The sequence below is a fragment of the Limanda limanda genome, chromosome 19, assembly GCF_963576545.1.
Source record: "Limanda limanda chromosome 19, fLimLim1.1, whole genome shotgun sequence".
Lineage (NCBI taxonomy): Eukaryota > Metazoa > Chordata > Actinopteri > Pleuronectiformes > Pleuronectidae > Limanda > Limanda limanda.
In genome coordinates this window covers 19,121,478-19,148,534 of record NC_083654.1, presented here as the reverse complement: position 1 = coordinate 19,148,534, position 27,057 = coordinate 19,121,478, and the positions used below count along the sequence as shown (strand labels likewise).

Genomic DNA, 27,057 nt, shown 5'->3' with positions numbered 1-27,057 from the left:
ACGATGAAACACAAACAAACATTCAGATTTTAGAGTTGAAGCTGATTTTATATATAATTAAAACCCCCATTTCTATTATGCATATAAACAACATAATGAATAAATATCTACAGCGCTCGATAAAGGTTTTTGCATCACGTTCCGTTTTAAAGGTGTTTCTTCAGGACTGATTTACGATATTAAAATAGAACGTGACCATGATCCATAACGTGCCGCTGTGCAAACAGGCTTCACCTGCAGCCCCCCCCCCCCCCGCTCAGCGAAGGGCGACGCTAGAGCAACAAGAGCAGAGGTCAGAGGTCACGGGGTCGTGAACGTGGAGATTTAACGAAGGCACAGAAAAGAAAAACATTCCCTAGTCAATTGTTTGAGAGAAGAAGGTGCAAAGTCTGAGGTTGGGTTGTGTTTGTGGCAGGAGAAGAGGAAGAGGAGGGGGGTGAGGATGCTGCTACTTGTGGCCATCGGGACTGTCGGAGGGAGGCGGAGGTGGAGGGGGGGGCAGGTTGCTCCACGGCTGCGTGAGCGGAGTGTCGGCCAGCATGAAGGAGTCGGTGGAGCGGGTGCTGGTGCGAAGAGGAGCCAGGCGCCGCAGGTTGCTGGGCGTCCACGGCAGCCTCACCTGGGCTCTCTGAGAAGGAGCCACCGGGCTGCTGTCCAGCTCCACCTCCCCCAGCCAGGGGGGCAACTGCACCCCCGACGTGGGGTCCAGGTCCGGCAAGAAGGCGGGGTTCTCGATTCCAGCTGCAGCAGAGATAAACAGTGACTTAGTGCTGGACAGGAGTCGAAGGTTTAACTGAACATCAACGAGGTGACAGATGTATTTCACCTCCTGCTCTGTAGGTGACCCTCATGGGGAATGAAGGTCCAGATGCGTTGTAGCCAGAGGCCACGCCTCCTTCTGAGGACTCAAAATCTAGAAAATAAGACAATGAGACACCTCTTTACAAAACACTCTCCATGAAGAGCGTTTTCAGTTGATAAATCTTAAACATGATACAAACCTTCATCTCCTGAATAGTTGCTTTTACCTTTGTCCTGTGATTTTCCATTCGACATCTACAGATGGATGAATAGAAAGATAGATAGATAGATAAACAGAGAGATAGAACACAAAAGGTAATATACATCTCAAAACTAAGAACAATTTCAAATAAGGACATGATTTGAACACCAGGCCTGTGAATTATTTGCATCAACAAAATAAAAATGTCGATGCTGAAAAATGTAATTATAAAATATTAAATACAGATTGATATTTAAACAAATTACAATTAATTGTAATATGTTTTATATATATATTTTTTTAAATATTAAATACACATGATTTAACAAAAGTTAAAATAAAGTTAAAATCGATTGCAACCAGATGTTGACTTTCTATACTTAATAAACTAATTAAATACACTTTAAATATATGTTTCTAAATAATGTTCTAAATATGTTAAATGTGAAAGGGACCTACAGTTTATACTTTAGTTTCTATAGAATTATTTTTGGGTTTCTGATTCTTCAACCAATGAAATACTAAAGTTCAATCCAGGTTACTGTACACACGTCCACATGTGTAATACATTATCTGAGGGACTCTGACCTTTTGCTGCTGATCTTTCTGCTTGTGCTTGATTATCTTCTTTGGTTGAGCGACGCCCATCTTGGCAGACTTGAAGGACTCCAGACGACTCCTCATCGTCCTCTGGAAGATCTCCTGCACCTCGTCCTCATCCACATTGACGTTGAAATGGCTCCGGCTGTACCTGTGTCTGTGCTGCGAACCCAGAAGACAAGAGACGAGAACGGTGAGCGTCCGGGAGGGGACGATGATCTGAGGATCTGGTTCAGACAAGAGGCTGAAAGTGTTCACCTGTTTCCTGCCTTTGTACAGGTGCTGCTGCAGCAGGTGATGAGTGTTGACGCCCTCAGTTTCCCTCATTCCCTTCATGTTCTGCTCGTGCATGTCCAGGCTCACTGATGGCACAGGGTCTATTCTACAGGGGAAATACATCATGTCAGTCCCAGTTCATCTTTAACTGATTTAGACAAAGAAGTAATGAAGCAAGAAAGAAATGCTGCGACTGCTTGTGGTCACTAGGAGGCAGTGTCTGAGCAGATCTGTGAACTGACAGGAGATCAGATCTGGTTTCCAGGCTGTGAATAGTTGATTTGCTTTTGTTAGATAAAGGAATGTTTCTGGATCTAGTGGATTTAAATGATGTTTCATAAGGAGAAACCCTTACCCTAACTCCTAACCCTTACCCCTAACCCTTTGGGGCCTTGGTGGAGGTTTGAACTCCAACCCGTCTCAGTCCAGTCAGTGAAAGTGTTTGCTCACCTCATGTCGTACACTCCGCTGCGATCGTCCCTCATGTCGGCCATGATGTCCGGCATCACCTCTGAGAATTCCTCACCAAACTTTTTCTTGAAGTCCACGTACGAGTTGTCGTTGCGGATGAACTCCAGTGATCCTCGGCGCTCGCCCTGCAGCCACGGGACGAGAGATCACTTCCTTTAACACACCTGCACCTGATCCTACAGCCGTGACCTTGAACCTGTGCATGATCCTCACCTCGGCCACGTAGCTCATGGCGTCCTTGAGGTTCAGCTGATGGAAGATGCTGAAGACGTTGTCGCGGTTCTTCCTCACCGACGGCTTCATCAACAACCCGGTCATCCACTTGTCCTCAAAATGTTTCCACCTGAACAACAAGAGAGCAAACAATCATCACACAAACATACAATAAAGACATTTTTAAATTGTTCAAGGCGTCTTTACGCACTTGTCCCTCATGTAGTTGTGTCCAATTTGTCCTGATATGTCTTCTACGGCGACGAGCAAGTGTTCAAACACCTACAACAACAGAAAGAGAAAAACTCCAATTATTATATTTTAATTATGACACAGAAAACCATGAAAGGTGACATAGATAGATAGATAGATAGATAGATAGATAGATAGATAGATAGACAGACAGACAGACAGACAGACAGACAGACAGACAGACAGACAGACAGACAGACAGACAGACAGACAGACAGACAGACAGACAGACAGACAGACAGACAGACAGACAGACAGACAGATAGATAGATAGATAGATAGATAGATAGATAGATAGATAGATAGATAGATAGATAGATAGATAGATAGATAGATAGATAGATAGATAGATAGATAGATAGATAGATAGATAGATAGATAGATAGATAGATAGATAGATAGATAGATAGATAGATAGATAGATAGATAGATAGATAGATAGATAGATAGATAGATAGATAGATAGATAGATAGATAGATAGATAGATAGATAGATAGATAGATAGATAGATAGATAGATAGATAGATAGATAGATAGATAGATAGATAGATAGATAGATTGATTACTTTATTCATCCCCGAAGGGAAATTAAGTCGTCATAGCAGCCGGTATATTTGAATACAATAAAATACAATACGATAGAATAAAATAAAAAATATTGAGGTAGAAAGAATAAAAACAGAAACACAAGATAAATAGGTAGATAAGGTGCAGTGGCAAGATGATGGTAATAGTACTGATGATATAATGGTAATGTTATTGTTAGACAGTATATCAAAATAGTACAGTATATATAGTTTATAATATAACATAATATATATTTATATATGATAGTAATTATACCAATGTAATAGCAGTATATATTATATTATAATATAGTAATAATGGCAGTAAACATTTTGAGATTTACCTTGTTCTGCACTTTTTCTATGAGTGTGAGCTCAGCTACTTTAGCTCTCTTCACTTTCAGCCACGTGACCAGAGGCTTCATGGTGATTCCCTGCAGAACAAAGAGATTCCAGCATAAGGAAGTGAAATGATGCTGCAAAAAAGTGCTCTCATATTCTGTTGTAGCTAAAATACAAGAGTGGTCACCTGAAGAATGACAGTGAAGTAGACGACAATAAGAGTTGTGCTGATCATCAGATTCTTCTCCTTTATCTTGCTCCCGTCCAGCATCACAGCCAGGCCGTACGCCACAGCCCCTCGCAGGCCACCGTAGCTCATGATCACCTGATCGATCCACCCCACGGGGACCAGCCGGTACTTGTTCAGGATCCAGGTGAGGAAGAAGACTCCTGCAGTGCCCACATACACACATTTATCAGATCGTGTAATTGTTTCTTCTCTAATGTGACAGCACAAAGATCAAAATCTCACCGATGATCCTGAACACAAAGATGAAGAGGAGCGTGAGGAGGATGAAGCCGGTGTTCCACACCCAGATCTCCTTGTCGATGGCCGAGATGCCGAGGAAGACGAAGATGATGGTTTCTGATCCGTTGGCGAGAACCTTCATTCCAAATCTCACCGTGTTGACGGACTTCTCGTCCATGTTGGCGTTGATGTACTTCTGGCAGCAAATACCACAGAAGACGATCCTGTGGACAAAAACTCAAACTTTAAACTAGGGCTGGGCAAGTTAACTCGTTTTAATCGAGTTAACTCAAGTGATGAGTTAACTCGATTAATTATTTTATCTCGCATTAACTCAGGTTTGATTATTTATTGTTTTATTGTGAAAGTCAGGCTTTTATTTTGTGAAAGTCTGTTGCTGACTGCTGCGGAACCGGAAAAAAGAAAATAATTGGCGGATAAACAACCATGGATAAGGGTACGGAGCTTTTACATGGCCATTTTCATTTTAAAGTCCTTCCAGACGGCGGAGTCGACAGAACCAAAGTAATTTGTAACCACTGCCAAGGTGAATTTTCTTATCACCGGAGTACTTCCAGTCTAAAATATCACCTCAATGCAAAACACACAGTTGATATCAGCAAAACACACATTTGAAACAACGAGTGGAGTGAAGCTTCGGCAGACTACGTTAGACGCAGGGAGGAGTATACATTTTTCATAACGAAGAGGATAACATTAATGCCCTGGCAGTGGCATTGAGCTTTAATTTTGTATTTGCTTTGATAACATTGTTAATATTTACACTGAATATTTTATTTAACTGCTACTGTATTAAATGCTGATGTTAAAAGTGTTTGCAAAACAAATGTTATGGCACTTTCGTTCATATGGCAGAACTGTGAAAATAAAATTGCGCTATACACTACTTTTTAATTCATTATTGGATTTTGCGTATACAAATGCGATTAATCGTGATTAATCAGGGAAATCATGCGATTAATCGCGATTAAAACTTTTAATCGTTGCCCAGCCCTAGTTTAAACTAATGCAATAACTCTTTATTGATACCTTGAAGCAGAATCAATGAAACAAAGTATATTTTTAATGAAATACTAACGAGAGGATGGCAGAGAGGGAGAGCATCTCAGCGGTCAGGTAGGAGAGGTACCCCAGGATAAAGACGAAGCCCGGCTCGATGATCTGGATGTTTTTAGTCCATCGGGTCAGAAGAGAGATCAGCAGGCCGAACAGGAAGCCCATGAGGGAACCGCCGAACGCCACCACGAAGAAGGACACTGAAGAGAACACACGTAGACAAATAAATCCATCATAACTTGGATCACGTATAGCATCTCTAACACCAGGTGTGTCCACTGAGCCTCTTCTTACCGATCCCTTTAATGATCTCCACAGCGTCGATCTGGGGTCCTCCCAGCGACACAAATCCGTCAAATACATTGAAGAGCACCTGAGAGAAGAAGCAGAGGAAAGTGAGTTCCACACGTCAAACGATTTAGAGGATATAAATGCTTTCTTTCTACCAAGTGACATTCTAGTCTATTTCTAATCTACAGCTCCGATATTCATCATAAGGTTTCTTCAAATTCTCTTTTGCAGGTCAGAGTGTTTGAAAGATGTGGAAACTTAAAAGTGACTCTTTCATATTTACATATACAGGCTAAGCAAGCAAACCTGATTCCTACATCACCCGCCTCAAAGAGCAGATTGACAGGAGTTCAGGAAAGGCCTCAGTCGGGGGGGTGTAAAGGTCCTGACTTTGAAGTGTGGAATTGTTTTCACTGCACTTCACGTCTTGTAGCTGTGTTTTGCTTTTCCCGTGATGGATGTTGTCAGCTAACTCAAGACTGTTCTGCTTCTCAGGTAACCTGAGGTGAAGCCTCATCGGGCGCATACGAACCACGGTCACGCCGTCGTTGAGCAGCGACTCTCCGAACACCATGATGAAGAGGACCTCGTTGACGTGGACTTGCTCAAACACGGCGATGACGGCCACGGGGTCCACGGCGGCGATCAGACTGCCGAACAGAAGATACTGCAGCAGGCCCACGTCAATGTCGCCTGGAGCACAGGAAGTGAATGAACAAAGCATTAATGTAGTAAATAAAGTAAATAAAACCTAGAATTTGGTCTTTATTCCCTTAGCGTTCATTCAAAAGTCTCTCTCACCCATGGCTCCTCCCATGTGACACCCCCACAGCGACAGCCCCACGCTGGCGGCGTTCCAGCAGGTCCCGATGATGGCGTAGACCAGGATGGCGCCCATGTTGCTGAAGAAGAGCTTGTTGGGCATGGTGTAGCCCGCGTCCAGGATGACTTGAGGCAGCAGGTAGAAGAAGAAGACCGTCGGGGTCAGTTTGAACGTCTGCTTCAGGTCGGCGCCCCAAATCATCCCGCCCAGGATGAAGCCGAAGCAGATGAGCAGGGCGCTCTCGGGGACCACGCTGGTCACATGGTGGTTGGCCTCGATGACTGAGAGGAGAAAGGGACAAGACAAAAGGGACAGAGACAAGTTGTCCTTAAAATTGAATGTGGGTTTCCACACAAGAGCCATCCACCTGCAGGTTTCCGTCGTTGAGCTGTAACTTAACCATCAATCTAAAACCTGAGAGGTTGCAAAACTTGCAAATGATCAACTGTTGCACTTGGCTGAGAAGGTGTCACTCTGTCTTCTGGGAATATGATTAACTCCGGTGGTGAGAGGAAAGGTTCAGAAATCTCTCTGTGTAACTAAACACAGACTTTTGCTTGAGGCCTCTTGACTTAATCGCCATTTAATAATAATTAATTTAATAATAAAACCTACTGATCCATGGCAATAGTTCTATTTCATAATTAATGTTGATTTATTTCTCCAGGCCCCACAAGGCTTTAGACATTTATCCTCATGATATTTGCCTTTGAATAGTAGTTTAAGATTAAGGTGAGAACACCCTGGTCTGTTTTATGGGCTTAGTTTATCATTGTGCGTTTATGTGCAAATAGATATGTTTGCTCCTTCAGTCCAGGTGACAGGTTCAGTCTGGGGTTATTTGGACTTGCAAGAAAAGGCTGCTGAGCGCAATGGAAAAAGCAAACTAAAAACGTCAATAAGTAGAGGACATAACTTGGCCAAGACCCAAGAGTCAAGCTACTCATAAACATCAGTCCCCTAAATGTGACTGATTCAACACAAATAAATGTCCCGTCTCGCAATGTTAAGGAAAAGTGATAAATCATTCCTGGATTCACACGAAAAATGTAAAGGATTTTTCTCTGGGTCACGCTTCAGCCCTGCACAAAATTTCATTGAAATCATTTGATGGTTTTTTTGCATAAATCTGCTATAAAGACAAACAAACAGAGAGATGCTGAGGGGACGTGATGGAAAACAACCTGATGCATAAAGACAGGGTTCAGTGGCCGACCCGCTCTACCTCCTGGGCCACAGCCACCTGCTGGTATTGCCTCTTGGTCTCACTCTAACAGGATGACACTTTCATTCATCCATGATCCACATCTGCCAAGCTACATCATTTAGGAAAAACACTTTCTTTACGTACCCAACTTGGCCAAACCGGCCACCAAAATCCACAATACAATCAGATAAGGGGTCTCCACATGAGACCACTTAAAGGTCACGATGGGCACTCCTGTGATGTTTTTGGGAGGACCATGTTCGTTCCTATTCAAGTTCGTTTTGGACTCTGAAGGCCGGATTGGAAGTTCTCGATGGTCGTCCTTCTCCCCCGAGACCGGCCACGCCAGCAGCACCGAGCCCAACAGCAGCAGACACACAAATCCACAGAGTCGCATTGGATCAAGTGAATACGCCCCAACTCCACAAAAGAAAGTTCCTCTGTCTCTGCTTGTACGACCTCGGATGAGAAGGAGGTAAAGAGTGACTCAAGTTGTCTTTTCACTAGTCTATCTCTTAGTGTGATGATGCATCTCTCTATCGGGTCTGTGACTCTGTGTCCTCCCACAGGCTGAGGTCAGCAGCGGTGCAGGGAATTCAGAAGTGTGCAGAACGCCGGACTCAGCCTTTTATGTGTACAGTATCTCCTCTGTGTGTGTCTGAGTGTGTGTGTGTGTGTGTGTGTGTGTGTGTGTGTGTGTGTGTGTGTGTGTGTGTGTGTGTGTGCGTGTGTGTGTGAGTGCGAGTGTCTGTTTAGGTTGCAGTTTAAACGGATGACTGGGAAATGTGTCCAGTTATTCAGTCACATTTGAAACACTCACCAGTCTTTGCTTTGTTTGTGCTTTCCGGTGTCTAACACATCTCCTCAAGATGACACATTTGTGTGCGTTTGTGTGTGTGTGTGTGTGTGTGTGTGTGTGTGTGTGTGTGTGTGTGTGTGTGTGTGTGGGATGGGGCACAGGTCATCTGGTCATTCGATAGCTCCTGAACAAATACCTGTGCATGTGTTGAGGAAATATTTCCCCCTGGTTTCATCTCCAGGCTTTGTGCTGAGTAATGATTGACGCTGACGTTACTCAGTCCCGGTCCCTGACGCTCTCACTCCATTTATTCCAGGGCTTAAAGAAAAGCTGCCACTAAGATATGACACAGCTCTGATTGAGTGAACAAGCGCAGGCCTTTGTTTTGTCCTGAGTGTGACACTGGGACGATGGGTTTCAGGAGTTTCTGATTTCGAATTTCCAATCTTTTACATTTATTCTTATTATTTATTCTTACATTCATGGCCTTTAAATTACAGATTTATGTCGTCACTATGAGAACAGTTGGGATCAGGATTAAGTTGTGGAAAGAGATAAACATGTTGATCTTTTTATTCATTGACAATAATAAAACTATAGAGCAACAGCAGCCTTATCATTTAAATACGTACTCTACAATAAGTCTTTTGACAACACAGGCATCTTTCCACAGTGAAGTTATATCAGCCCACACTGTGAATTCCCATAAGCGTTGATTCAGTGGCTGCGTGATGACTGGATGTTTTCTTTGGCCGACTGTCCCGTCCTGTTTGAGCGAGACAAGGGACAATAGCCTCATTGGGGACGAAGGACTGGTTTGATGATTAGCTCTCACACAGGTGTCCGACTGTGCATCTCCGCTAACAGCAACTTAAAGACTGTTGGATAAGTTGAATTCAGTTATATATTCAACTGTGGAGTCGGAATAATTTCATATAGTCCCTATTGTTTCCTTCAGACGCTGTAAATCACAATTATGAGAACATTTAGCTGCTCCGTCAAACAGAGCCTCCCCCGCAGAGACTTATCAACTAATGGCCGAGCACATCCTGCTCAGCGGAGGCTGCACTTTAACTTTAACGTTTCATTCATTCAGAAATGGCCACAGCTCGGTGCATGCTCCAAAGACGGGTGAACTCCACCGAAAGGTCAGACAGAGGTCATTCTAAGACGGGGGGGGGGTACAGTAGTTACATGGAAAGGTTGTTGTGTTATGGTTTGTTGTGTCTATAAAGAGTCTCATCTTTAAAACTCACACACTAATGCTTTAGATGTTAATGTCACTGTTTATTCACTGGTAGGTTTCCACTTATTGCTTAATCATTCTGAGACATTAAGTTAAATGTATTTTAGTTGATACGGACGATGTTTCTTGATCAACAGATAAAATACATCAAATGAGCCACGGTTAGCTGTATTGGCTAATTTTAATCTGTTGTCAAGGCAACCTGAAATAAAATAAATTATCCTGTCATATATAATTACAAACATATGGATAATTCAAATGAAGTATAATGCATACTATCCAAAGTAACTGTACAACAAGCCCATGATCAAAACTCTGAGGGTCCTGACTGATGAGTTGTACATCTGCACTTTATAAATGTTTCTGTGGTTTTGTTTTGTGTAAGACGACTTTCCAGAGATTAGCTCAAATCCATAAATCAAACTGAAATTCACCGCCGTCGCTCTCGGGCTCGACCGAGCGATCAAACGTTTATCGGCTCCATTGTTTCCACATCTATAAAAGTTTGATCCAATAAAGAAACAGCAGACTTAGCGCTGACACTTGTGCAAATATTTACCTTCTCAAAGCTTTTGGTCTTTCTAATGTTTCTTTTTTTTTCTTTTCAGTGATTCCAAGTGCAAAGTCTTGAATTGATTGAGCAACAGTGGAAGGTTTTGGGAGAACTGTGGTGTTATTGTTGAAAGGTGAAACCTGCCGTCTCATCTGCGGCGTTATGGAGCCTTTTTGAATTCAAGAGATGTTTTTATAAATAACCAAACTGCACTTCGGGGCGGTGGCATTTGGTTTCTATAATCATTATCTGTGCCAAAGGAGCTGAGGACAACCAGTAAACACTTTTAAAAGAAACCTTAAGACCTACTACTTCTCTTTTATCATTGTATTTTAAATAATTTTACTCCATGCATTTTATTTTATTTAAATGTGTGTACATGTATATGTTACTTATTTTATTGGTGCAGAATTGCATTTTATTCTACTGCCGAATTTCGAATGTATTGTTTTGCTCCTTGTTTTACACGTTTGCATGAAAGGAACTTTATCAACAGTGAAGTGTGATTTGAGTTGATTTGACTTCTTTAACAATGTATTTTAAAGTGTTTAACCTCTTTTTTCCCACAAAAACTCAAAGGAAAAGTGTCTGAAATCTCAGAATCAGCTGCTAAAACAGCAATTGCACATTTCTCTGTTTTCACTCATAACTACTTAATTTCATTACAAACACTGCTGTTACATTTTCAGCTTACATAGACAAAACAGATTAACCCTGAAGTTTAAATATCTACTGTACTTTGCAGACAAATATGAAAGTCAGCAGATTGTGTCTGTTTTCCCTGATCTTCCTGCATCTTATAGAGAAAACCCCAGTCCCTTATTTATGTCAGAGGAGGTGTATACAAACACACGCACACACACACGTGACGTCCACATCGCCTATTTAAGTCTGTTGTGTACACATGAAACTCTAATGACAATTTTTTGTGACCACAACAGGACGAGAGAGGAACCCGAGGCCTCGTCAGGTGTGAAGCACAACAGAGGTCAAACTGTTGGATCCAGTATTTTAACAAGTGGGTTTAGTCCAGGTCCATTCACAACTTTTCAGTTTGGGACATGAAGCGTGACCCTGGATGCCGGTTTGTTAATCAGAGCCACCGGAGACATGACTGGATCAGTGGTAATCGAACCACACAGGTGAGAATAAGTTTGGGAAATACGATGAACTTCACCTTGACAGTGAGAGTCCTGCACTCTGCTCACTGACAAACATCCAAATCTCTCTAATACTGCTCCAAATCGTTTCTAATGAGAGAAACTCATGCTTCACGTCATTTTGCATAATGAGTAAACTCAATATCTGGACTTGTGGTAGAAACAAGACGTTTGAGGATGAGCTGAGGGAAGTTTAAAATAACATTTTTCACTATTTTCTGTAATTTAACCAGGTTAATCAATATCAAAAAGATTAGTCACAGTCCTGCCCTTGTTTTGGGTCGGGACCCATCAGCTCTCCATGGACCGGACTTGGTGGAACTCACCGATTTTGCAGAGCCAGCTGACCAGGATCCACAGAGTCACCATGTAGGGGGTGGAGACATGGTGCCACTTCCAGGTCACGATTGGCAGGGTGGTGATGGGCTCCCCACCATGACCATCACCATGACCATCACCATGACCATCATCACCAGCGTCTCCATGACCAGCAGCCCCATGACCAGCGTCTCCGGTTGTGTCATGACCTGATTCCGTCCCGTGCCCCGGGGCCGGACTTGAGGTTGAGGCGACCCCGTGACCTCCGCTGCGCCCCGTGGCCCCTGCCTCCTCACTGGCCAGACTCGGGCCTCCGGACACCAGCAGCATCACGCACAGAAACAGTGCAAATCTCCAGGTGGTAGCCATGATTGTCAGAGAAACGTTTCACAAACTCTTGGGCAAGTCTCATTAAAGATGTTGACTCGAGTGGGTTGAGGGCAAGTCTCTCGCTCATTCATCTCCTGCGTCTCCTCCTTCGCTCTCTCAGGTCTCTTTCACCCTCTCACTCTGTTCTCACATCTTTACCTGGCTCTCCTCTCTGCGCTCCTCTCTTTTGACACAAGGTGAAGCTCAGCCCATCCTGATGCTGCCCGGTCGCCTCCCACTTTGCACCCAGCCCAGCTAGTTTGGCCACTTTACTCAATGGGAGATTTGATGCTCAAAAGCTTGTGTTACTGATTATTACCTCTTATGTAGAGTGGACAGCAGAATATTCTTATTCTAGAAGCACATACTCATACAGGCTATTCTGGGATATTGCTGCTGTCACATATACTGTAGCTTGATATGAGTTTGGATGAAGGTGATATAGGTAAACTTTCACAATTTTAAGTAAAATTCCCTCTTTTATACAATCCTCATTTTATTTTCCCAGATTTAGCCATGAGCTCCTCCTGTACATGAGACTAATGGTTGACAGAAACCACTGAGGGGTTAAATCTTACAGGAGATATCAAAACAGGGGAATTATCTGAAAAATAATTGTGAGAAACCAGCCTACGTGTTGAAATCCTGTGTAAACAAAAACTGTGAGAGGGAGAAATCAATGCCACCTCTTACGGTAAAACGACAGTAATTAAATAAGCCTTTCCTGGTCTTGCCGACCACTTAAAATACTTCACAGACTAAGTCAACTTCTCCCAGTGATACCACTTCCTCCCACCACTCATAAATGATCAAATCATTCCAGATAAACAACGCTGCCATCTTGAGCCGGTGACATCATTTGGAGCCGGAGTCGGCACAGTAGCCGTGATGAACTCAATTTATAACGTAAAAAGTTTGTAATCAAAATCTCTAGTTTCAAGTCTTAGTTAATACAGCATGATGTTCATTTAGTAAATGATGGTCCCATTTAGAGACATAGGGACGGTATACATTGGGCCATGGATACTGTGTGATGGACAGCGAGTTACGTCAAACTCTTTTTTTGTAAGTCTTTCATTCATGAAGGTTTTAATGATTCGTTTATATTAGAAAACAAAAATATTAGAAACACGTCTCATTAAAAAGCATTGAAATCAGCAGCAACATGAACTACAGCCTCCAGAATCACAGTAAAGTTGATGAAACTTCTCCTTTAACCACTTTCAACAATAACTAAACATCATAACCTCCAAGAGATTAGGTTATAATGCAGGATTGTTTTATCAGATTGCATTAGATAGAAGTAGGTTTACATATAAACAGAGTGTATATCTTCCCTCGTGAGTCTTTCACCTTCTTTATGTACAGTGTGTTAATTTGCTTCAGCTCAACCACAACTTTTATTCCCTGGCTAAATCACAAAAGACAAACTGAGTGTGTGCATGTGTTTCACATGCATGTACAGTACGTGTGAGGACAGGAAGGCAGTTTGACCCATTTGTCTCCCTTATTGGAACTGAGCGCTTGTTCCCCCAACATCCTCTGCTCCGCACGCTGCACAACAAAAACTGTGTTGCGCCTCCATTGCCGCGATGCGTGTGTGTTTACGTGACAGACACCTGTAAATGAACCCTAGATCGGACGTGCTGTTCCTTTTTCCAAGAGTTGTTCATCAAGATTTGTCTCGTGGCCGCTCACAATCCTCAGTCATATTAGAGAGAGAGAGAGTTTTACTTAAATAACAGGAATAAAGAAAAGTGCAGCAACATCTAATATCTTAAAAATCTTACACCTTATTTCCTTAAAATCTGTGGACAAATGATATTCTATTGACTATTAATAAACAGGACTAAAAACATGAACTCTAATATATTTAGATTTAGACAAAGCAACTTTTAAAAACCTTTATTTATGCAGGGAAAGGCCACAGAGACACCAAGCTTTCTTTTTGTCAAGGACGCCCTCACTACAATACAAATATAGATTTAAGAAACAACTACCCATAGATGTAAAACAAATACTATGGACATATTAAGTGTAATATATATATATAAGCTTATATATAATCAATTATGTATACAAAAGTTGTCGAGGAGGGAAAAGGGAGTTTGCCAATGAGAGTGTTGTAGATTCATAATAATGCTTTGTCACTGATACAGATCACAGACGAGTCTCAATCAAATAAAGTTGTCCTTCCAACTTAGAGTCTTCATCCTGAGATATTTGTAATTTTCCAGTTTTATTTGTGTTGCTTTTTAGAAACAAATCATCAACGCGCCCACTCGCTCAGGAAAGTGTCCGGAGGTCAGTGCAGGTGTGAGAGCAGCTTCAGAGCTTAGTGTCACTTTCAGACTACGTGCTCTTTCAGTTGGAGTTCATGGCTCCTCTGTTGACACTTTATGAGTAAATTAGCGGCATTGATTGTTCCCCCGGCTTAAGAAAGGGTTTATCACTGGTATCTTCAGTCAGGAGTAACCAGAGGGGTCGGCTTTCAACAGAGACAAGTGAGGGTTTGAGGTTAGTCATCAACAGCCTGCTTCGCTGGAAGGAACTAGATCCGACTCGCAACAAGCCTCCACGAGATGAGGGCTTGGTATCAATAAAAGAATGAGGACACCATGATACCTGCAGAGTAACATAACCTGTAGTTTCATTTTGTAATAAGTCAGAAGGATTTGGTTTTAAACTGAAACAATCAATCCATTTATTAGGCTTCTGACTGACTTTATGGACCAATTGGAATTTTGACGCCAAAAGCTTCTTGCAGACTGCAATAATAATAATAATAATAATCATGATAAACTTTATTTGTGTAACACCTACAACAGCCATGGTGTCAAACTCATTTTGGAGAACACAAAGGAGACTTTTTACAGATGTAACCTGAGGCTTTGGGGAATTTTGATCTACTTTTCATTGACTTAGTAAGTTAAATCAGAAAACTTCCACCAGTTCAATAATGTAAGCATGAATGAATTGAAGCCCTGTCCCAGTGGTCTGCGAGTCATCCTGACAGCTCAGGACAAATGACTGTGTGCACAACAGAGACACACAATATGACACTTAAAGACTTAAAAAGCTCACATAGCTTTAATCATTGATTTGACTGTTTTGATTGTTGTGCGATGGGGAAGTTTACTGAGCAGAAAGCTGAGTCACAGACGAGAGGAAGAAACGATCTCAGAGAAAAACAATACTTGTTTTCCTGATTCCATGTGGGCGTCTACTGAGTTTATATTTGGATCAGTGCTTGTTCCAGACAATAACTTCATTTTACATGATTGTATTTGTTAATAAAGGTAACTCTCACGGTAACTCAGCATTTTGTCTATTGCTAATAACTGAACTAATATTTATGATTATTTATATGATATAATAAAAAAATTACAGGAGATGATTATGACATTTTTTGACGGATTCCTTAATATAAATTCAATAATTTTCAATTTTTTTACTTTTTGAGATTTTTCTAAACTTTTTAAGATTTAATTTAATATCCCCTGACAAATAATAATGAAAACTAGTAGGGCCAAGAATATATTTACCGAATCTATTAATATCACTCTTTATTCAGTGCTTTCCATCGGTATATAAAATAATTATCTCATAATATCATTAATTATTAGCTGAATGTGACATGGTCCTGGATATATAATGGATTATCACTAATTATCTTAAGGTTTATATATAAATTTTACATACAGAAAGATGGTGAAAACTCAATTATTCATCTATAACTTTGGATATCCCGCGAAAACAAACAAATAGGATTGTAATTAATGTGAATCCTTGCGTTAAATGTCTCATTAACATAACACTGTCCTGGCAGAAGGAGTCAGAGAGTCTTACAACAAATAGAAACTGTATTTTTCCCACTACTGAATGTAGCCGTTGGGGTAAAGTCACCGGTCACAGTCACAGTGTGTTTATAGTGTCGGGTTGCAGAGGAGAGGATGTTAAATAACCTGCATGGTCACGACCTGGATGACGGACGGCTCTGAGTTTACAGTTCAATATGTAACACAGAAATGTTGACTCAACATGAATCCCCTCTGCTGACCTTCGATATGAGCACAGATCTGATATTACTCAACCATCACTGTGAGCTGGGTGATTGTTCGCATCAGTAATTCACACGTCTCCCAACCCTCAAGGACTTCAGCTGCACGTTGAATCTCAATTCGTCTTCAGTTTTCATATTGTTGATTGTTGAGGGCGAAAGATCAACTGTGATGCTGTTGAAAGAAACAAGAGAGGAAATAGATGAGATTCTGTAAAAAAGCATTTAGTTCACATTGACAAGCTGATAGTTTAAGATAAGTTCAAAAACCTTGTCAAATGTGGGTCTGTGGTTTAGATTGTGTCAGTTAACGGGTTCTTTACTGCACCACTAGCTGTAAGTCATGTGATTGGCCACTAGAGACTCCCATAATCTCATCACATACAAGTCTTTAACTTTCTTTGTGTCACGTGTTCTTCTTTTCTACAGTGAATCAAACGTTGTGGGGGCTCAGGGCTGTTTGATATGCTGTCACAAAATGTGTATATCCAACATAAACGTTTTGAAAAGTGCTTTAGAAGCTGCTGTATTAATAATATGTATTACTATATTATAAAGCACTATCTTAAGAGACATAGGCGACTGCAGACAGGTTGTGGCCCTGATATCAACCTCATGAATCACATGTAAAGTTAAGGTCTGCAACTTTCTCAGAGTTCTTCTATACCTGCAAGCTGATTGATAAAAGTTTGGTTTAACTTTTGGGGAGCTTTCATGTCGTCAATCTTTACATGTAGTAAAGATGTAGTTTAACATATGCTGTAATTAAAGATGGATGACATGTCTCCACTTCCTCCCAGTGTCCAATAATGAAGCCAAAATATTCCACATACCAGTGCCGCCATCTTGGAGCCAGCTTTCCCTTAGCTACACCTCGGAGCTCGGCCCTCGGAATAATGTCACAGCCCGAATAATCCAAGTTCACAGCGTTCCTTTTGCACAGGAGCAATATTTACGTTAGCCAGCTAGGCACGGTTAGCAAAACCAGTTCATAATAACGCAATATGCGACAGTGCACGCTTTGTAACAGCGTTGTAACAGCGTAGTGAAGCGTCCACAGACAGGCAGGACTATGTGTACGACAAACTGAATAACAGAAGTGCTGATAAACAGTAACAACCACAGCGTTCACTCACGGAGCGGCCATCTTGGAACTTCCGACCTCCAGTAATTCCGAGTTCCGAGGTTTAACAGAAAAAGAAATAAAAACTAAACTGTGGGAGTTTAAATATCTATGCCTCCAGCACACACACACACACACACACACACACACACACACACACACACACACACACACACACACACACACACACACACACACACACACACAAACACACACACACTCCACTCTGCTCTGATATAAACTTGCTCATATCAAAACTGACCCTTTAATTTATTTCTATTAAATCAAATAGGGGGTTTGGAAATGTGAAGTGACCAATCTGGTGTGAGGAATGTGTGCTGTGCTCTGTTTCATGTTAGTGACTGTATTCTATTTTACTTATATATATATATATATTTAATTTTGTTTTAATTTAGTTTAAACGAAATTAGTATTTTCATTGTAATTTTTTGTACTTGAATTTATGTTGTAATCATATCTAAAGCAATTTCTGTGACTTTTGTATTATTTATTTCCATTTATGCTGCCATATGTTCAGGTTGGGGAAGGTTCTTGTATGTATGTAAATTGATGTAAATGTACAAAACTATATAAAACCAATAAGTATATGTTTAAAAAAAACAAAAAAAAAATCAAATGGGGGGGGGGGGGGGGGGGGACACGATGACGTCACGAGGAGTGTGTAGCGTTGTTTTCCCATAGTTGTTCCCACCTGCTGCCGGGCACGCGCACTGGTCCCGTTGCTCCCGACACATCATGACGTCACTGAAGCGAATAGGGCAGTGGGCACGCGGAAAGAGAGGAACGAAGATGAAGTTCGGTGAGTGAAAATGTTTATAAACATGTAATAAACATCATGTCGTCATAATGTCTGCGTCCGACTTGTCCTCCAGGATGTTTTTGGTCTTTTTACGGAGAGTGACGCAGGTGAAACCGCTGCGTCACTGTTTTGCGACGGTTCTTCTAAAAAGAGAACAGGAAGCAACAGGGCGGCGGAGTCCGGGGAGAAAGTTATTGTAGTTTGGGGTGGAAGTTTGTCATCGGAACTTTACCGGGTTTACCGGGTTTACCGGCGGGGTGAAGGAGGACGTGAGCCGGGGAGAGGAGCCACCGGAGCCCCGGGGAGAGAGAGACCCAGAGCCGGGGGATGACAGGCTGATGTTCCGGGATGTGCAGTGACGGAGGTCAGGCTCCATGACAGCTGAGGTTATCAGTGATCACATGAAGGTTATAGTTTCCTGTTTTTGATATTTGATGGATAAAAGTAGAAAAAGTTAAACTTATACATGGACAGGTTAAAGGGATAGTTCACCGACAAATCTAAATTCTAACACTGTGCTGATTGTTGAGGGGTCACGTGGTGTGTGAGTCTATAAAGCACACTTTTGGAGTTCCAGGGTTAAACAGCGTTACAGCCAAATTCAATACAATTTAATTAAATGGTGATCTCTTCTTTTAATGTAGAATAACAACATAACACATCTCCATGCTTCTCCTGTGATGTCATCACCCGAGCATTCAAATTCGACTGGAAACGGCTTCATTTGCTCCATGTTTGTAGCCTAAACTTAAATTCTCTCATTATCTAGTGTCACACTATGCTGATTGATGAGAGGTCACTTGTGTGAGTCCATAAAACACTTTTGGAGATCCATGGCTAAACAGCACTGCAGCCAAATTCAACACAATTAAAGTAAATGGTGATCTCTTCTTTTAAATGTAGAATAACAACATAACATGCCTCCGTGCTTCTCCTGTGATGTCATCCCAGTGTCAGGAAGCCCTGACCTTCAAATTCGACTCGAGACGGCTTCATTTGCACCATGTTTATAGCCTAAATGTAAATTCTCTCATTATCTAGTCACACTATGCTGATTGATGAGAGGTCACGTGTGTGAGTCTATACAACACACATTCGGAGTTCCAGGGCTATACAGCACTGCAGCCGAATTCAACACAATTAAAGTAAATGGTGATCTCTTCTTTAAATGTAGAAAAACAACATAACATGCCTCCTTGCTTCTCCTGTGGTGTCGTCCCAGTGTCAGGAAGCCCTGACCTTCAAATTCGACTCGAAACAGCTTCATTTGCTCCATGTTTTTAGTTGTAAATTATTGTCGATTGTCGCCCAGTTTCTTCGATTGTGTAGGATTTGTCTTCGACCCTGTTTACGCCTAAAACTCCTAAAGTGCTCTGTGGACTCTTCACCCACATCTCCATCAGTATAGTAGGGAGTAGGTGATGAGGGAATTTCCATTTTTGGGTGAACTCTCACCTCCTAGCATCTGCCACCAAAAATCCATATCTCTCTCTAATCTTGATAACACATCTGTGACACTCTGTTGTTGTTTATCACAGTTTATTGATCCTTATTGGCTGGAATATGTGACACTGCAAAGTGATATGAGCTTAAGGATTCATCAGCCAGGCCACGTTTAGGACTTTAAGTTTGTTTAACTCCAAGATCCAGCTGAGAAACAGAACAAAAAGTAAATGTAATATTGAAACTGTAAATAAACTCAATAGATGATGTCATATCCTTGGCATGAGGGCAGAGAATCGCGATAATAAAGAGGACAGTAAAAGACAGTAAAAAGATATGGAATAGATAGGAAATAGGATACGGAGAATCTTCCAGTGCATCAATATTTCTGTTGCTATGAGTCATACGTTGCAGTTTAATGACTAATCCAGGCTGTGGTGAAACAGATCATTTCAATGCAGAGGGGGAATATTTCATCACCGTGCTGCCGTATTTGCCAATGTCTGGGTCTCATAATCGGTGACCGCTGAACAGAAATAGAAACACAATCAACCATGTGTCAAAACTCTGAACAAGCCTCCAGTGTTTTACAGTATTGGCTCCACGAGCACAGAGTCCTGGTTTCTGTCTCCGTGCTTCAGGCCGGGCGCTCAAAGCCGCTGTGGAGATTTCAATTTGATTCATCGGGACATAGTGTGCAGCATGTGATGTGTTAAATATGAATGTTCCAGGATAATGCATGTAAGCATGGGTAATATCAGCAAAGTTCACTCTGAATGCTCAGTATGTTTTCATCAGCCAACAGTGGATTAAGGCCTTGACTCTCAGTTGTACCATCACAACTCTACAACATCTTATTTATCTTTTTCAATTTGTTTTACAGGCGTTTCTACTTTAGATTAGATTTTAATGCTCCATCCGGTTTATGGTTTGTTGTAAGTAAGAGTTTTAAAGTTGTGTCGTCACTGCACTGGAACTCTAACCCCTGGCCAAACAGATAAGAAGATAATCAGCAAAACAAAGAGTTGTGTTGCACAATGACTTGTGTTGAGTGAAATCTGTGTGTTTCCCCTGAGGGTGATGGTCTGTTTTCTTTAAGACACACGTCACATGTTTCTGCTTCGTCAGTCGCTCTAGAGGCGGAGATAAAGCAGCTTAAAGAAAACACACTTTTAAAAAACATCTCTCTCTCCCGCAGCCCCAGATATGGATTACAAGGTCGTGTTCGCAGCCTTGGAGACGGTGTGTGAAGACAACTTTTCTGCCTTGTGTGGATCCTCCGAGTCACCGCACGGCACGTCCGCCAGCCGCCTGGTCACGTGTCTGAGAGAGATCCAGGGCCATGGCCGGGCGCTGGAGCCGGTGGTCGCCAGCCTCAACGCCGTTTACCACCTCTACGACTTCGACGAACAAACGCCTGGGAACGGCTACCGCACCCTGGTCAAAGTATGACAAGATGTTTCTTCTTTTACTCCCCCCTGGACTATAGTCTGTTATGTGAGCTAAGATAGCTTTTTCCTAATGGGTTACTGTGTATATCTTAGATAGATAGATAGATAGATAGATGGATAGATGGATAGATGGATAGATGGATAGATGGATAGATAGATAGATGGACACTTTATTAATCCCGAGGGAAATTTAGAACATCCAGTAGCTTATACAGTTAACACTTAAACACCACACTGACATACATACATAAATCACATACGGAGAATATATATACAGATACGGGAATGGAATGCAATGATGTGATTGGGTCCAGTAGGGAAGTGTTCTTGTGCTGCTGGAGTGGAAAGTACAATAAAAATATATATATCTATATATAAAACAACAAAAATATATACATATATAAATATTAGGGCTGGGCAAGTTAACTCGTTTTAATCGAGTTAACTCAAGTGATGAGTTAACTCGATTGTTTATCCGCCAATTATTTTCTTTTTTCCTGTTCTGCAGCAGTCAGCAACAGACTTTCACAAAATAAAAGCCTGACTTTCACAATAAAACAATAAATAATCAAACCTGAGTTAATGCGAGATAAAATAATTAATCGAGTTAACTCATCACTTCAGTTAACTCGATTAAAACGAGTTAACTTGCCCAGCCCTAATAAATATATAAGTATACGTAGTGGTAAAGTCCGTGCATGGGGTAAAGCCAGTAAATTGATGGACAGTGGGTTGGTATATAGTAATGAGATGAGAGGAGAAGAGTAGAGAAGAGAAGAGAGTAGAGAAGGGGAGGGCAGACTGAGGTAGACTCATGCAGGGAAATCTTTTGTGTATATAATGTATTGATCAGATATCACAACAGAAATAGTTCTTTTAGTGGTCGTTTGGGGCTAAACATTGCACATTTCAAATCTTTCAAATGTAGTTTCCCTTCATTTCACATAAAATTCACATCATTTCTTTCCCTCTCTTCACTTTTTGTCTCCCAGGTCTTGCAGTCCTGCCTTCTACACATCATAAACAATGGCCGTTACATTGCCGACAACTGCAACGGCGCCTTCTTCAGGGCCGAGCACAACGCCTCTGAGATGGAGGCGTACTGCAGCGCCCTGTGCCAGCTGCGGGCGCTGCTCCACCTCGCCAAGCAGCTGATCGACGACAACGAAATCGGCCAGCTGTACTCGCGGCAGGACACGGAGCTGACCCGCAGGTTCGTGCAGGAGTACAGCTCCATGCACAAGGCGTGTTTCTACGGACGCTGTCTTGGCTTTCAGGTCGGGCAACAACACTAAATTCATTTCTCTTAAATTCTCGATTCACACATACAAGCTTTGTTCTGATCGGCCATTTAACACTTCCCATGTAAGTGCAGTTTTCTGGAATAACCTGTTTGTGAGTCATTTTTACCGTTGGATGCAATTCTCTCTCCACAGTTCTCTCCAGCTCTTCGTTCAGTTCTCCAGACTGTTGTCATAAGCATGATTTCATACGGAGAGAGGTACGGTAGACAGCAGTCACGGTTCGGTGAGTTTCTAACGGTGTCGGTGGAGGTTGAATTCTCGTTTTCCTGGCGTGATCATCTTTTAAAATACGTTTTCTCTCTCGCTCCAGGCATGGCGGCCCTGTCTCTCCTCACATCAGGGAAGTACGTCATCGATCCAGAGACACGAGGCACCCAGTTTGAACGCATCACCCAGAACCTGGATGTACAATTCTGGAAGTCTTTCTGGAACCTCACGGAGTCCGGCCTTATATCGGTAGGCAGGATCACCTACTCTTCCTCTCACTGTGTTATCATCTGAAGTGATCTCCAGTATTTTAACAACTCTTTCCCTTGTCTTTCTCCTTCCAGGGTTTAACCAGAATAAGTTCGAACCCAGTGCAGGTGAACCTCACCCTGACTGTGCCTCCTCTCCTTCTCCGCCTTCCTCTGGCCTCAGACCCGAGTCTAACTGCTGCTGTGTCGCCTCCAATCGCTCACTCGGGCCCGGGGCCGGTCCACATGCGTCTGATCTCCCATGAGCTTCGAGAAGGACAGGTAAGGATTTACAGGGAGGTAAAATACAGGGGTCAAAATACATAAAAGACTGTTTCTAATACTTCTCAGGAAAGATAAGGAACCTAAGCTGCTTTCAGACATAACTGAAGTCCAGATGTTGTCACGAAACATTCCAGAGGGGCAATATAAGTTTGACGTAAAGGTCTGAGCCCGGTGTCGATGTGCTGTAAACAAACCGCATGATTTCCTCAGTGGAATTTGTTGTTTCCTGACTCCTGCTGCTCTACCAGGGCTCCACCCCTCGCGTGAATGTTCCACATATTTTATCTGTTGTTAAACAGTTGTTTGAGTCTGACCTGAAAAATCTCATCAGATCTCCTGCTGCATTCTGCCTTTGGGATAAAAAAAGTCCAGAGTCAATTCTCTGGACTTTTGTAGAGTTCATGCATAAAAAATAGTTCATGATAAGAAAGAAGAAAATGTTAGCAACAATGCAAAATTTATCTCAAAACTTTTGGATGTAATAGACGATATAAATAAGAGACTGAGAGAGGAGCAGAAGAGAAATGATTAAGAAAACCATAGATTAATGATAAATAGTAAATTTGCTGAAAATATGATCGAGATATAAAAAGGTTATAATTGTGAGTGTCATGCATCTCGGTTACTTTTCCTTATTATTGACCTCATTGCTCATCCTTTGACTTTCTAGGACAGTGAAGAGCTGCTGGCTTTTTCCGACACTCCCACCACCGCCTCTCATCGGCCCTGGGTGCAGAGGCAGCCTCTCTCCCCCTGGCTGCTCATCCACTTCCACGGAGGAGGTTTCGTGGCCCAGACCTCCAGATCTCATGAGGTACAGCACATGTTGACTTAAGCACTAGCACATGTGCAGTGTTTTTAAAACAACTTGACGAGACTAAGCAGCAGCTGGTTTGCCCCTCACCACACGTCTTTTAAATCTGTTCCTCCTCCCCCACCTGTCAGCATTATCTCCGGACCTGGTCGAGGCAGCTGAAAGTGCCCATCCTGTCTGTCGACTACTCTTTGTCACCTGAAGCGCCTTTTCCCAGAGCTCTGGAGGAGTGTTTCTACGCCTACTGCTGGGCACTGAAAAACTGTCACCTCCTGGGTAAGTGGATGAGTCGGACCACACTGGACCAGGAGAATTAGGGACATCCAACAGCCTTTAAACAAGCTTTCCCCTTTAATATGTTTGAAACGATCATAGACACCAACAGTTCTGTGTGTCCGTGTCTCTCAGGCTCCACAGCGGAGCGGGTTTGTCTGGCGGGGGACAGCGCTGGAGGAAACCTCTGCATCACTGTGTCCATGAAGGCCATGACCTGCGGCATCCGAGTCCCTGACGGCATCATGACCGCCTACCCCGCCACCCTGCTCACCACAGACGCCTCGCCCTCCCGCCTGCTCACACTCATCGACCCACTGTTGCCTTTAGGGGTTCTTGCAAAGTGCCTCAATGCCTATGCAGGTATGTGGATGTGGGTGTGTGAGGTGTATACTGACTCGTGCCTCATGAAAACAGGTTATCAAACGGATTTATACATTAACCAGGTTGTGTAAGAGGAATAAGAGATGAAAATAATGAACCTACCGTCGAGGCTGTGACCATTTCTACACTTGATGCAATGTTGATAATGTTGAAACTCTGGAAAATGTCTCAACACAATTGTCTAGACATTTTCCAGAGTTCATAACTGTCACATTTGTTTTATTGTACTTCCTTTTTCCTTCTTTGTTTTCTGCAGTGTTTCCTAGTTTCATTTCCTAAGCTCTCGTCCTTTCCTTCTCAGGTATAGACTGTCGCGAGGTGCAGCCTGCAGTGGAAAGCAACAGTGTGACCACTCTGGGCAGAGACACACTCGGGGTGCTCGGGGATCTCACCAAGGGAGCCTCCAACTGGATCCACTCCTTTCTGGACCCCGTGCTGATCTCCAGTGGAGCCCGCTCCCAGTCGTCACTACAGAGGAGGACCGAGAGCAGTGAAACACGCAGGACGTCAACTCCCACCGCCACACAAACCTCTGGGGACCACCCGGAGTACCCACAAGGCTTTGTGCCCCTGCGCGCCGAGTGCCTGGCTGTACTTCTCCCGACCACCTCTCCTGTTTTTAGGAACCCGTTTGTTTCACCTCTACTGGCTCCGGAAAACCTGCTGAGAGGTCTGCCGCCTGTATACATCGTGGTAAGAGGTCCAGTTAGATCACTTGATTTTATCTTTTTATTTACGTGTGGAAACAAACCTTAAATCTGCCTGTTTTTCAGTCTGTTATTCTCACTAGAGTTAGTCAGCTGTTTTCCATACTAACAATATTTCCTGATTCCTGCTTGTGTCCACACAGGCCTCTGCTCTGGACGCCTTGCTGGACGACTCTGTGATGTTTGCTAAGAAGCTGCGAGACATGGGCCAGCCCGTGAGTCTGACGGTGGTGGAGGACCTGCCTCACGGCTTCCTCAGCCTCTCACAGCTCGCCAAGGAGACGGAGGTCGCTTCAGAAATCTGCATTGAGCGAATTAGGCTGATTTTTGAGCAAGAAAACCCAACGCCTGCTCCCCGCAGCCAGTCAAAGCAGGAAGTGGCGTAACAGAGAACCAAGCCATGACTTATTAATCTGTCATTCCAGCTGTTTTTGAATGAAGAAGAGAACTGATGTTTCGTGGTAGAATAAGTTTAAGGAAACAAATCAGGGAGAATAATGAAGATGCACCTAAAACTGTAGAACTGGAGGAAGCTTATAGGGAAACTGCACTTGAATCTTCCACTGCACGACATTTTCTGAAGACAAAGATGTTCAAGAGATCCACTGAAACCTTTAACTTTCCACGATTATGCTTAACTATTATATCATTATATTATCGGAAATCATGACAGAAAAAAGGTATTTTTCTATTAAGATTTCTATGTTGAAGAGGCAGATTAAACGCACATTTAAAATATTGCAAGCTGACTAAAACAAAAAGATCACTTTAACCAGCACTGGTATTGATACATAACAGTTACAGGAGCTATTGTTCTTGAATTTAAAGCATTGCTGTATTTGCATATGACCACAGTTAAATGCTCACTTTTATTATTGTATGATTTAGATAAATAGTTTTACCTGGTTTTACCAGTTTGTCACATGTTTACAGCATTTTGAGGAGGCCTTCACCTTGTGTTTACCGGCAGTATGTGGATGTGTTTTACTGTAAATTAATTCTTTATAGCTCTTATAAGTATTTAACACAGTTTATTTAAAGCCTGTATTAAATCAGAACTCCAATGATCACTGGTGTTAAAATATTGTTTGTGTATTTGAAGGTTTTGGACTTGCTATGTTAGGTTGTGTGTGTTTGTGTGTGTGTAGCAGGGAGCGGCGCTGGGTTGAAGTGTTAATGTTGTTTGTCGTTAGGAGGTGATTTGTCACAGACTTGTGACAAAGCTGGATGCTCACCAGTGCAATTTCTCACGCAGAGAACGTGAGATTTAAGAAATTGATTTGAAATGTCAAGAAAATGAATAAGAAAGTTGCTTTGAATGATACAGATAACAAAGCTGCATATGAATGTTAATTTGAATGCGACAAGAATACACTTACTCATCATTCCCTTTCCTAATTTTGTTTTACTTTAAGTGACCTTTTTTTTTTTTTGCCGGTAGCCTTCTTTTACTGTTATACACGTAAAATAAATAATATTTATGTGGATTTAATCAAAACAGAGTTTTTCATTGACAAAATGGCTCTACTCAATATATGAGGGCGAGGACATGTTTTATATCTATATAAATCATGTATGTTGTAATGTTGAAAACATTGTAATAAAATAAAGGATGGTTTGAAATTATCTTGTGAGAACTGTTATTCTTCCTCTGGCCACTGAGGTGAGATTGAAAAATAATCATGAGGAAAAACATGATGATTATTATAATTCAGTAATTGAAGAATGAGACGGGGAAACATACATTTTCCTTTATTTACTCTGTTGTTTTAAAACCTGCACCATATGTTTTCGTATATATTTCATATGTAGTCCAGAGAGCTAATCATACATACATGACACATTAACCCCTTCCTTCACGTCACTGCTGCGTTTCAAACTCCCAAACTTTTTAAAACCTTT

General features: G+C 42.1%; 2 protein-coding genes across 4 annotated transcripts; one reads left to right on the top strand and one right to left on the bottom strand.

Moving 5' to 3' along the window:
• Nucleotides 1-448: 448 nt before the first annotated feature.
• LOC133026493 (sodium/hydrogen exchanger 3-like) lies at nucleotides 449-12,036 on the bottom strand. The gene is made up of 16 exons (XM_061093388.1): nucleotides 11,676-12,036; nucleotides 6,363-6,665; nucleotides 6,094-6,254; nucleotides 5,565-5,643; nucleotides 5,293-5,470; nucleotides 4,197-4,417; nucleotides 3,912-4,114; nucleotides 3,727-3,816; nucleotides 2,775-2,845; nucleotides 2,564-2,693; nucleotides 2,330-2,475; nucleotides 1,862-1,985; nucleotides 1,592-1,765; nucleotides 1,002-1,056; nucleotides 827-913; nucleotides 449-741 (listed from the first exon to the last, which is right to left on the bottom strand). Exons 1-16 carry the CDS (start codon nucleotides 12,034-12,036, stop codon nucleotides 449-451), a joined length of 2,676 nt encoding a protein of 891 aa, XP_060949371.1.
• Nucleotides 12,037-17,970: 5,934 nt separating this feature from the next.
• lipea (lipase, hormone-sensitive a) lies at nucleotides 17,971-26,781 on the top strand. 3 transcript variants are annotated; one of them, XM_061092955.1, is made up of 11 exons: nucleotides 17,971-18,039; nucleotides 20,681-20,928; nucleotides 21,926-22,210; nucleotides 22,370-22,460; nucleotides 22,548-22,693; nucleotides 22,789-22,974; nucleotides 23,648-23,791; nucleotides 23,923-24,067; nucleotides 24,200-24,427; nucleotides 24,750-25,141; nucleotides 25,299-26,781. In XM_061092955.1, the coding sequence occupies exons 1-11, from the start codon at nucleotides 17,976-17,978 to the stop codon at nucleotides 25,539-25,541; spliced, it is 2,172 nt and encodes a 723-aa protein (XP_060948938.1). In that variant the 5' UTR covers nucleotides 17,971-17,975; the 3' UTR covers nucleotides 25,542-26,781. The 3 variants fall into 3 exon arrangements, with proteins under 3 accessions (XP_060948938.1, XP_060948936.1, XP_060948937.1); XM_061092953.1 differs by having other exon boundaries at nucleotides 22,370-22,693; XM_061092954.1 differs by lacking the exon at nucleotides 17,971-18,039 and adding an exon at nucleotides 18,148-18,403 and having other exon boundaries at nucleotides 22,370-22,693.
• Nucleotides 26,782-27,057: the final 276 nt, after the last annotated feature.

Excerpts from the sequence above, each read along its gene's own strand:
- LOC133026493 (XM_061093388.1), bottom strand. The coding sequence starts at position 12,036 with ATGGCTACCACCTGGAGATTTGCACTGTTTCTGTGCGTGATGCTGCTG. Across the intron at positions 5,644-6,093 it reads TCAACGACGGCGTGACCGTG|GTGCTCTTCAATGTATTTGA; the intron begins GTTCGTATGCGC and ends TTCTTCTCTCAG. Across the intron at positions 3,817-3,911 it reads ACTTCACTGTCATTCTTCAG|GGAATCACCATGAAGCCTCT; the intron begins GTGACCACTCTT and ends TTTGTTCTGCAG.
- lipea (XM_061092953.1), top strand. The coding sequence starts at position 17,976 with ATGACGTCACTGAAGCGAATAGGGCAGTGGGCACGCGGAAAGAGAGGA. Across the intron at positions 22,694-22,788 it reads CGGAGTCCGGCCTTATATCG|GGTTTAACCAGAATAAGTTC; the intron begins GTAGGCAGGATC and ends TTCTCCTTCCAG. Across the intron at positions 22,975-23,647 it reads ATGAGCTTCGAGAAGGACAG|GACAGTGAAGAGCTGCTGGC; the intron begins GTAAGGATTTAC and ends TTGACTTTCTAG.